The sequence below is a fragment of the Pinus tabuliformis genome, chromosome X, assembly GCF_031772625.1.
Source record: "Pinus tabuliformis cultivar Carrire ecotype Pingquan chromosome X, CPIR1, whole genome shotgun sequence".
NCBI classification, from domain to species: Eukaryota; Viridiplantae; Streptophyta; class Pinopsida; order Pinales; family Pinaceae; genus Pinus; species Pinus tabuliformis.
The window spans coordinates 14,780,867-14,792,872 of record NC_142308.1 but is presented as its reverse complement, the minus strand read 5'-3'; the positions used below and the strand labels follow the sequence as shown (position 1 = coordinate 14,792,872).

General features: G+C 39.3%; 1 protein-coding gene across 1 annotated transcript; it reads right to left on the bottom strand.

Moving 5' to 3' along the window:
* Positions 1–1,605: 1,605 nt before the first annotated feature.
* On the bottom strand, positions 1,606–11,518 carry LOC149138064 (glutamate receptor 3.2-like). The gene is made up of 7 exons (XM_089450230.1): positions 11,233–11,518; positions 9,525–10,861; positions 9,130–9,410; positions 8,984–9,015; positions 8,604–8,786; positions 2,405–2,604; positions 1,606–2,292 (listed from the first exon to the last, which is right to left on the bottom strand). The coding sequence occupies exons 1-7, from the start codon at positions 11,516–11,518 to the stop codon at positions 1,606–1,608; spliced, it is 3,006 nt and encodes a 1,001-aa protein (XP_089306356.1).
* Positions 11,519–12,006: the final 488 nt, after the last annotated feature.

Sequence of the window (12,006 nt, the reverse complement as noted above, 5' to 3'; positions counted from 1 at the left end):
AAAATACTAAAATTTGAAGAATCTTATAAGGAGAGAACTAAAAAATACTATTAAATTTTTTTATTTCTTTTCCTTTAAAAATTCAATTTTAGACCTCCAAGTTCCCATAATGACATGATTGAGTCATCAATTTACAATAATATCCCACTTCTGAACAAATTGTCGACATCTTCATGAAGACTTTCACTAAGTAGAAGTTTCATCATTTGCAAAATTGTATTTGGGTGAAGGACACAATTGCTTGACATATGTATTTCTTTCCCAACATTTTAGTTTGAAGTTGGATGTGGGCGGTCTTTTCCATATGGTTTTCCCTCTTTCCTCTTGTTTCCACTATTATATTTTACTTAGATGCATTGTAAAATGAATACCTTACATGTCCATGGGGTCTTGGATACATGGTGATTGGGTGCTCTATTAAGGCACTCCTTGATGTAAAGTCACTCGTTTAATTCCTCGTCCCGATCGGGGTGATGTATTGGACATGTTGAAAATGTAGTTGTGCCAAGCTTACAAAAAAAATGAATACCTTACATTGCTTCTTGCTCAGAACCAATCATTGTGTTCTAATTTGTAGTGTTTTGGGGGAGTATCGGAGATATTATATACAATAAGTTGCACTTCAATTAAACTAATGGAGTGAAGTCATGCATGACAACCTTGTTATTGTATTGTTACCAAGAGGACACTTCACAAGTATATATATGAGTTTTACAAATGTAAATGCATGACAATTAAGTGATGACTCCTTGATCAATTAACTCAAATTAGATGTTAGTGTTCTTTAATGCATATTCACATCTCTCTAGTTTCACTCATATATTATTTCAGCCATATAAAATTTATCATATATAATTATATTTTCTATAAATAAAATTCATTAATTCTTTTTCTTAATTTTCATTATAACTAGTTCGATTATATACTATAATTCCCAAATAATATTCACTTTATATAAATATAATATATTTTAAAAGAGAATTTATGAAACAACATTACATAGAAATCCAAAAACCCATATGAAATTTGGTCTCGCTTAAGTTTCCAAAGATGAAAGGCCAATATCTAAAGACGAATAATATACAAACCACTTTTACAAATTATAATTGTGATTACTGAATACCCAACTCTTATAACAATTAATGTCATAAATTATAATACTAACTCTTATATCAATTAATATTATAAATTAAAATGGTTTACTTATAAATTAGATTGGTTATAAATTTATCATTTTAAAATATAAAGTAATAGATTAATAACCTAAAATATAAAAAAAAAACATTGTAGAGTGTGAAAATCTGCTTTATAATGACTGCCAACCCATTATTCCAATTAGGATAATTTTCCTCATAAATAAAAAGTGCATTAAGACATAACAGCTACATAATGATCCCAACCGTAGTTTGACAATTATGAATTACTAATAAAAAAATATAATATAAACCAAATTTAGAAGTTACAGCTGTGATTATTGAACAGCCAACGAATATTCTACACGACTGGTATCCAGAAATTTTACAAATTTCGGACGTGATTAAGCTAAAGATTTTTAAGCACAAATATGATAAGAACCTTGACTATTAAGCGTTAAGATCCTGACCATTAAGATGTTGCCCCTGGTAGCCAAAGGAATGAAGAAGAGCGCGACGACAAGGCGGAGGAGTTGGTGTCTTCATAGTCGTCGTCTTCTTCTATGGGACCTTCATCGGTGGTTGCGGCGCCGGCTCCTTCAATGTGACCACCGCTATCTTCATAGCCGCCGCCTCCTTCTATGTGACCACCGGTGTATTCATAGCCGCCTTCTTCTTCAATGTTACCGCCGGTGTTTACGATTACCGGACTTTCCCATGCCGGCGGAGTAGAAATACTGGTACCAAAATTGGGGGCGTCAGGGAGATTTTCATCACTTTCTCGACTGGTTTCTTTAGAATTGCCGGGTTCCTCTTTCTCGACTATGTAATTCAGGAAGCTCTTCAAGCGGCTTGAGATTAAATGTTTTGTGGAGGGGAAGTGCTGTTGCTCCTGTGGAAGGCGATGGCGAACATATGTGTAAATGAGATGGCCCAAATATATGAGCAAACCCATCGCTGAAGCGGAGCCCGTAATGAGGAAGAGACCCCAGAAGCACTCCATGCTTAGCCTATTCGAATTTTTTGGAGGCCCTCCGTTGTTGCAATCCGTCTTGTTGTTGAAATATATCGCCCGAAGTTGCTGATTTTCCGGGCCCTCTGCAACCTCCAGCACCGACGTTGACATGTCCGATACGAGCGGAGATCCCTTCGGAAATGCCTGTTTATAGATAAAATCAAGTCACAGTATATTTCGAACACCAAAAACGAGTGCAATTTTATTAGTCTTAACCCTAATAGCAATAAATAGAATGAATGTGATGGAAACATACGAAGCCTAAGCCCCCGGTTCTATATGTCTCGCCAACTATTGTGAAGCCGCTTTGATTTGACAGGAAAACGCAAATATAAGGGATTTCGCCAAAAATGGCAGCCACTGATCCGTTTGACAGTGCGTTTGCATATTCTTGTACTGATGAATATCCCTGGAGCTTGTTGCGATCTATCCCCAGGTGCTCTACCAGGTATTCACCTATAAAAGATCCGGCCGTGTTGAAATCGTAATTTCAACGCAGACGCCAGAAACCGTCGAGCAAACCCGCCGGAGAGTTCTCGGGCCAGTTTCCGGGGAAGGGAATCTCCGTACTCTTCAACCCGAGAAAATTTGGAGCCGCCACGTGTTTCTGACCTGACGTAACGCAACGTCACGTTCTCGGGAGGTAAACCTCAGCAGTTGTATGGCTTCCGATATTCACCTCCGCCGTCCGATCTGGTTGCGTGTTGTCAGCCGTCGATCCTTGAAGGTGCACGGGCCTGCGTCAATTCAATGCGTTGCGTGGAGTGTTGACCGCCGTAAGTGATGAAGTTATGGCCTTTAATGTTTTACGTAGTGTTTGGTGAAGGCCCTTTTAATATGGGCATGGGGCACGTTTTAATTTATATACATATATGTTTTTATATATGTGTTATGTTTTAAAAAAAAGAAATGTTGACCATTTTGTAAAAAGAATGAGAGCGCGTGGGAGCTGAAGTGACTTAAAACCAGTCTTCTCATTGTGATAAAAAAAAGGGTATGTAGTGTGAGAGCTCCGTGTGCAGCAAAATGAAATAGAAGTTTAGGCACAGCAGTATGTAGTGTGAGAGCTCCGTGTGCAGCAAAAATGAAATAGAAGTTTAGGTACAGCAGTATGTAGTGTGAGAGCTCCGTGTGCAGCAAAATGAAATAGAAGTTTAGGCACATCGGTATGTAGTGTGAAGCAAGGAGGGTATAAAGAAATCAGTGTTGATTTTTTTTTAAACTAGAAATGCAGCGTAAGATGAAGCCAAGTCTTTGGTATTGTATTTGAAAGCATTTTGTGAGATGTTGTAATGTGCAGAAGCACATAACGTTTTTTTTTGGAGCTACATATGCAAAAGTTTTTTTTACAGTAGTATGTGTAAAATATTTTTACAACAGTATGTGTAAAAATAGTTTTATACAGTAAATATAAAAAAAAAAGGGTTTTACTGCAGTAAACCCAGCACAATAATTTCTCAGGTGAAAACAGAGTTTTGGCTGAAGGTAATTTTGGTAAATCCCTCTCTGCGCAGAGGATGATGTGTGTAACAATTTTTTGTTTTAAATCAATAGAAGTGTTTTTGTGACTGTGTAATGCTGTGGTCTGAGTTATTTTTTTTAAAAGAGGTTCTCTGCAAATGATCCTGGAACAGAGGAAACAGAGCATTGTCTCTGTGGTGGTTATTTTGTTGGTTTTGGTATTTTCCCACTGAAAAATATCCAACAGTGGTATCGGAGCTAGTCCAGGCTCTTTGAAGGCTCAAAGATGCTGAAGGAAGGTGTGGCTGCAGCACAGAAAGCTTCTCCAGCAGTGTGAAGTTTCAGCCAAAGGGATTCAGGTATTTCTCAAGTTTTTGAGTTATTATTAAAGACAGTCAGTGGTCTCAAAAAAAAAACACAGTCAGGTATTTAAAGCCTAGATAAGAATGGCAAGGTCAAAGAAGAAAGCCTCCAGGGCTGTTAAAAATGTGTCTCCCTCCTCTACTAAACTAGAAGGAAATCTATTTGAAAGCATTGTATTTGAGGTTCCAAAGTTTGATGGAAACTTTGATGTATGGGAAATAATGATGAGGGCTTTCCTAATGTCTGAGGGGATTGAAGTCTGGGAGTCAGTGATTGATGACAGCAAGATGGATAAAGAATCCATGGAATATGATGCACAGGTAGCAAAGACTATCATGGATGGACTGCCTGATTCAGTGAAGAGGAATCTAGGAAAATACACATCAGCAAAGGATATATGGGACAGACTGCATGACCTTCATGCAAAGGGAGCACTGACCATGACAATGAGTCAAGAAGAACCCATCATAGAAGCAGAGAATGAGAAGCTTGACCTCATCAAGCTTCAAGTAAAAGAAAAAGATGAAGAGCTTGCCAAGCTTAAGAAGGAGCTTGATCAATGCAAGAGGAAACACTATGAAGAAGTCATATCCATGACAAATCAGCTGAATGAAGCAAAGAAGCAGGCAGATGCCTTGACAAGTCAACTTGAACAAAGACACAAGAAAGTGAATAAGCTTGTAGAAGAGATTGGACAGTACAAGGTAGAGGTCTCCTCCCTTAAGTCCGAACTACAAGAAGCCAAGAAGCAGGCACAAGGAGCTGAGAAGAAAATGAAGAGCAGTCAGGCAAAAGATGAAGAAATATCCAAAATGAAGACAGATATTATCTCCTTCAAAATAGTAGCAGCTGAAGCTACTCGTAGCAAGGAAGAAACTGAGGGACAACTAGGAAAGAAAAATAATGTATGTGAAAAGTTAGAAGAAGAGATTGTCCTCCTCAGGAAGAAGGTTGAAGGGATGAACAAAATGATGAAGAGCTCTCAAGCTTTGGATGACATGCTCAGCTATCACAGATCTCCATCTGATAAATCAGGACTTGGGTATGTAGGTGAACCCTCAAACAAGGATGAAGATGCTTTAAGCAAAGGAGATGTGAAGAAGCCAGAAAGAGATGATGATGCTCCTAGTTCCAGCAAAGGCAAGGAGAAAAATGAAGGCAGCAATAGAAGAAATCCTGCTCCAAGAAGAGAACCAGCTTCAAGAAAAAATGTAGCTGATGGCAAAAAGGCAAGAGGCAATGGTGATCATCAAAGGATCTCAAGGCAGCAAGGCTTCAGAAGTACATCAATGAAACCTCCGTCTCCCAGGTACCAAAGTTCATTTTATGGTTATTGTTATGCTTGCTCAAACTTTGGTCATATGGCAAAAGACTGTAGAGCATTTCATGGAGATAGATGTTGTGGTTCCCAACAATCTCCAAGAAATAATTTCACAAGAAGAAATCATGAATTCTTATTCATGAATGAAGTTGAATGCTTCAAGTGTCATAACATTGGGCATATGGCACGTGACTGTAACTTAAGATGGGCTGCTATGCAAGCCAGACCCATGCAAAAGAAGAATGTTACACAAGTATGGAGAAGAAAAGAAATACAGTGTGAAAGCCCCTTAAGCAATGCAGCTGATCTAAGTTTGTTTTGAGAAGAGTCTGCCAAAAGAAGACAAGCATACATTAAAGCGGAGCTTGTAATTTTTTGTTTGCTGAACTGTATTAACAGTCATTTGTTGATGGAGGATGTATTGCAGCGCAACAGTTGCAAATGAAATCCTTGTTAATCCCTCTAAAAGGTAATATGCAGCAGTGATGAAATCAGCAATGTTTTTGCTTTGTTTTTATGCAATATACACAGAAATGCATAAAGAAGAAAAGATGGCAGCGCTGAAATGTAAAGAGCAGCAGCGAGATAAGAGAAAAATGCAAAGCATGGAGACCCTCACAACAGTGGAAAGATAGAGCATAAGACAGCAGTTTGAAAATTTTTTTTGGAGCACATGGATTAGAATGAACAGCAGTTTAAATTTTTTTTTTTGTGGTGCACATGCATTGAAATGCATAGAAATGGAATGTAGTTTTCCTTTTATGTAAAGTGAGAGAATATACTCACAACAGAATGAGTGTAATGCACAACAGATGAAATGCTTTGTATTGCAAATGAAAATGCAAAGCAATGAGAAGAAATGAGAAGAAGGCAAAACGCAGCAGAGCATAAATGCCCAGTGGCTAAGAATGCAATGAAATTCTTTCACACAGCAATAAAAAAAATGTAATGTTTTTTTTATGCAATGCAGCATGCAAAGAAATGCATAAAGAAAAACAGGGACAGCATAGTTTTAAAGCACATAGATGAATGAGAATGGGTATGGCAGCAGAAAAACGAAAGGAATTGCACAGTAGTGCATTGTGTAAAATGAATGAAGCTGAAGATCGTGTGAAGCAAGGGTGCATAAGAAATGGCAGCAGCCCGTGTTAATTTTTTTTCGTGGAGAATGAAGTGCCAAGTGTATGTGCACACAGCAGTGCAAATTGCAGCAACAACACAACAGCAAGTGTATGGACAGCAGCAGCTTGAAGAAAAGTTTTCCCATCGTGAAGAAGGAGAAGCACACAGCAATGCAAACAAGAAAGATGCAGCAGCATTAAAGTTTTGTTGAAGAAATGAGATGTAATGGACAGCAGCACATGCAAAAGAAATTTTCCTTACAGCAGTAAAGGTAAATGTAATGAATTTGTTGTTCATTGAATTGAAATGCAATATATGCAACAGCAGTGAGTGTAAGAAATATTTACACACAGCAGTGTAAATTTGTAAGTTGGGACAGTGTAATTGTTCCAGAAAAGACAGAGTATTTTGTCTTTGAAAAGTGCACAAGCAGTGCAAGTGTAGACACAGCAGTGTGGGATAGACAAAGTAAAGAAGATGGCACAACAGTGCAGCAGAAAATATGCATCAGCATAGGAGAACATTGTAATGAGTTTGCACACACAGCAGTGCAATGATTGTTTGTTTTGGAACTGCATTTGAAGCAGTCATTTGGTGAAACCCTCTATTAAAGAGGAAGGTGCTTTTCAGCACATTGTCATTAGTGAATCCCTCTATCAAGAGGATGATGCTTTTCAGCATAGTCACAGGTGAATCCCTCTGTCAAGAGGAAGGTGCTCTTCAGCACATTGTTATAGTGAATCCCTCTGTCATGAGGAAGGTGCTCTTAAGCACAGTTTCAGGTTAATCCCTCTATTAAGAGGAAGACAACTTTGTTGTTTGTGGAGCTGCATCAGAAGCAGTTGGTGAATCCCTCTATGTGAGGAAGATATCTTTGTAACAGCAGTGTTGGGGAATCCCTCCATGTGAGGAAGTGCTTGGGTATGTTTGAATGCCCAGCAGTTGAAATTAAAGGGGAGTGTTGAAATCGTAATTTCAACGCAGACGCCAGAAACCGTCGAGCAAACCCGCCGGAGAGTTCTCGGGCCAGTTTCCGGGGAAGGGAATCTCCGTACTCTTCAACCCGAGAAAATTTGGAGCCGCCACGTGTTTCTGACCTGACGTAACGCAACGTCACGTTCTCGGGAGGTAAACCTCAGCAGTTGTATGGCTTCCGATATTCACCTCCGCCGTCCGATCTGGTTGCGTGTTGTCAGCCGTCGATCCTTGAAGGTGCATGGGCCTGCGTCAATTCAATGCGTTGCGTGGAGTGTTGACCGCCGTAAGTGATGAAGTTATGGCCTTTAATGTTTTACGTAGTGTTTGGTGAAGGCCCTTTTAATATGGGCATGGGGCACGTTTTAATTTATATACATATATGTTTTTATATATGTGTTATGTTTTAAAAAAAAGAAATGTTGACCATTTTGTAAAAAGAATGAGAGCGCGTGGGAGCTGAAGTGACTTAAAACCAGTCTTCTCATTGTGATAAAAAAAAGGGTATGTAGTGTGAGAGCTCCGTGTGCAGCAAAATGAAATAGAAGTTTAGGCACAGCAGTATGTAGTGTGAGAGCTCCGTGTGCAGCAAAAATGAAATAGAAGTTTAGGCACAGCAGTATGTAGTGTGAGAGCTCCGTGTGCAGCAAAATGAAATAGAAGTTTAGGCACAGCAGTGTGTAGTGTGAAGCAAGGAGGGTATAAAGAAATCAGTGTTGATTTTTTTTTAAACCAGAAATGCAGCGTAAGATGAAGCCAAGTCTTTGGTATTGTATTTGAAAGCATTTTGTGAGATGTTGTAATGTGCAGAAGCACATAACGTTTTTTTTTGGAGCTACATATGTAAAAGTTTTTTTTACAGTAGTATGTGTAAAATATTTTTACAGCAGTATGTGTAAAAATAGTTTTATACAGTAAATATAAAAAAAAAAGGGTTTTACTGCAGTAAACCCAGCACAATAATTTCTCAGGTGAAAACAGAGTTTTGGCTGAAGGTAATTTTGGTAAATCCCTCTCTGCGCAGAGGATGATGTGTGTAACAATTTTTGTTTTAAATCAATAGAAGTGTTTTTGTGACTGTGTAATGCTGTGGTCTGAGTTATTTTTTAAAAGAGGTTCTCTGCAAATGATCCTGGAACAGAGGAAACAGAGCATTGTCTCTGTGGTGGTTATTTTGTTGGTTTTGGTATTTTCCCACTGAAAAATATCCAACAGGCCGGGTAACCCACGGGCTGTCCGCTGGATTTCAGAGTGTCCACGTCTTGAATGGTGGGTTGCATTTGTTGGGCTGTTAATATTGCAGTGAGGTTTGCTGTGTAGCTAGATTGCAGTATCAGAACCACGAAAAGCCAGATTATTATGACTCCTCGAGCCAAACTGCTAACAACTTTCTCTCCTGTATAATACGAACCATTTGCAATTCTTTGAATCATTAATAAAACGATTACAATTTTAATCCTATGAAATGTCAATGTAGTAGTTCAATGTCTAATATACAATACATTTTTAATGTGGGATCTACTTACTTTGGGGCAGGAAATTCATCAAAGCATTAATGATATGATAAGTATTGAAGGTAAAGAACACACTTACTCTGAGAGAAAAAGAGCGTGGAAAATGAGAACCTGCAAACATGAGTTAACACCAAAGCTATCAACATAGTTTTTTTACATTTAATTTGAAAAAATCATAAATGAAAATGCATTAACCATGGAAATAAATTGGAAAGAGATGATTACCATAGAAAGGTTGTAACTTGTTCTTTGGGCTTTCCTCTGAAAGTATCGTTGACCTTATGTTCAAGCAGCCAAACAACTAATCCTGTAAACACGAAGAATGCTCCGGTTGTACCCCACATGGCTCCTGTAAAAGGACGGAGAAATGTCCAAGCATTGCTCGAATTGGCTGCCTTTATTGGCACTACCATCACCAGCCCTGACTCAAAATAGGGATGAGTGAAATCCACATATATGCTGCGGTTTGCAAGGATGGTAAAATCCCCCACAGCTGCATCGAACTCCTGATCAGGGCATTAAAAAAACACTCCAAATTAGATTGGTTGAAAAAAAGAGGCACTTATATACCTGGAACTGGATAATGGAGAAAGAGAGGAAGAAATCTTTTAACAGCTGACCTTTGATAAGGAGACTTGCTGGATTAGGTCATCATAGTAACCCGGCAATTCTGACCCGTTCTGATTGTAAGGAATGAATTCGTGCGGAACATCATAGGAAAGGTTTTTGAGAACGGCTCTAAATATTTCAATTACAAAACCCGGCTTATCCTTAGAGACTACTAGCCCGCCGGATGCATTTTTGTCGACACGGAGAAACTCGAGGAATCCGCGTTTAATTGGGACCGCGATTCTCAACGGCTTGGTAGGCGTTGCCCAGCCGCGGGGTATATTTGTGGACCCTCCTGGCCAATTAACATTTTCAAGCTCACTCATTACCCCTGAGGAATTAGAAGTCCCAGTTGATCTCCAGCACCCAATTGGGCGGTAGCCTTTGCCTTTGCCCAAGACGTTGAGTATTTCATATGTGGCACCTGTAACCTCCCCTTCACTTATTTCCAATTGCCCGCTTAAACCGCTGAAATTGGTGTTCCTGAGTAGGTGTAGCAATCGTTCCCCTTGTTTGAAAACTGGAAGATTCGACAACTGTGAATTGAACGACTCGTTTGGGTTAATTGGGGATTGCGAGAAAATAAATTCGTCATTACCATAACGTTTGAGAGCCTTAGCGATCATCCAAACGGCATCGTAGGCATAGTAACCGTATATGTTGAGCTTTGCCGGCTTTCCTTTAGTGAGATTCTCGGCTATGAACCGTTGTTTCCACCTGCGATCAAAATCAAGCAACTGAATAGAGTTTGGAATATAACTTCTGGTTCCTAGAACACCTTCCATGGACGCGATGCTTGATTCGTTCATGACGTCGAGAACGGCGCTCAACCCCTCTGTAATAATCCATGCATATTCACTATTGTTCATCATCCCCATGTTCCGAGCTTCTGAGAAGAAATGAGTGTCCAGTTCGAAAGTCATGTGAACAACGAAAACTCTAGTGATCTGCATGTCCTTCAGCTCGGAAAGCTTCGCTCTTGTAGCACTTCTATTTGCTTTCGCTGGAATGGCCGATCTGTAAGCGATTTCGCATCCCACGTTACTGAGAGAATCAGTCAAGAAGGGCAGCATGCCGGTGCCGTAATCATTGTCAGCGTAGACGGCCACGACTTTTCTCCAGCCGTAGTATTCAACCAGCGCTGCAATTGCGTCGGCCTGGACAGCGTCGCTATGAGGCAAACGGATGAAATATGGGGAGCGGTGGGCAGATAGCAGGGGATCCGTTACAGAGAATGAAATCATTGGCACCGTTGAAGCATTACACAGATCTATTACGAAGCCCGCTTCTTGCGATGTTTGTGGTCCTATTATCGCTACCACTTCATGCTTTTTCAATAGATCCACAGCTGTAGAAAAGCAGTTTATTTTGCTATTAGAGCTATTTTACTCATTCAGATTTCTTGCATCCGAGGCTTTGGCATGCACTTTCTGTTTTGTAGAAAATATTGTGTGGAAACCTTAATCTAATAGATTCGAATCCGAGAAATCTTAATCTAAGGGATTCGAACCACGCACCTGAGAAGAATTCTACTCCTCTCACATATTTTGCAATTTTGTACCGGTTGTATAAAATTTGGGACAAACAACTTCTTCTTTTTTAAATAATAAAATGTTTTTATGTAAATTCAAAGGACATGGATATATAAAAGCTATGAAAGTAAAATCCCATCAAAGTCAATTCTAATTTTAAACCGTGATTATTGGATTTAATAAATACCAGCAAAGGCGGCCATGACTGCGTTTTGTCCATCAGAATCTGAAAAGCGAAACTGGAGCGCTAAGCGACTGGAGTTGGGGAGCTTATTCTCCTTATTTACGTCTTCTGCAGCTAATTCAAAGGCCGTTCTTGCCACTATTCCGTACCAATCCTTGTCTGGTATGACGCCTATATTAATTGGCCTCCTCCCATCTTCCGCTGCTACAGCATTCCTTGCATCCTCTCCATAGAAATTCACCAAACAAAGTAGAAGACAGACGAAGAACTTCAGAATGGAAACCGCCATGATCGTTGCCGTGTGCAGCCACAACCGGAGCCAAAGATTTCGATAAATAGATCCCTGCAACTCTATTTTGTCAACAGAAGGCGGAAAGAAACCCGCTATTTTGTATGGTGTGGCAAGATTTGAGCGGTTGTGATTGTTTATTGAAGAATATATTGGTATCATTGAACCTGAACAACTTAACTTTTCCTTATCACCAGCTTCCTCGCAATGCCGTACTTATTGACCCAACAAAACGCGGAGCCAGAATTCATTGTTGATGTTCACTTGAGAGATGCATTCTTATTTTGACTCACGTAGAACCAGACAATCAAATATGTGTTTCGTGGACGTTCTGGACTTTCTTTAGCTGGTTAGATGCACCTACAAGTTGCAATCGAGATAACTTTGAAAGTAGAACAAATAAATTACAATATAAAATTTTACTGTTTTATATAATTCTATAAAAAAAAATTATAGAATTTCTGGAATTCGATATAATTCTATAAAAT

Coding starts and splice junctions, on each gene's coding strand:
- LOC149138064 (XM_089450230.1), bottom strand. CDS start 11,518: ATGGCGGTTTCCATTCTGAAGTTCTTCGTCTGTCTTCTACTTTGTTTG. Junction 10,862..11,232: donor AGTCATGGCCGCCTTTGCTG/GTATTTATTAAA, acceptor GCTTTTCTACAG/CTGTGGATCTATTGAAAAAG. Junction 9,411..9,524: donor AGCAAGTCTCCTTATCAAAG/GTCAGCTGTTAA, acceptor TGCCCTGATCAG/GAGTTCGATGCAGCTGTGGG.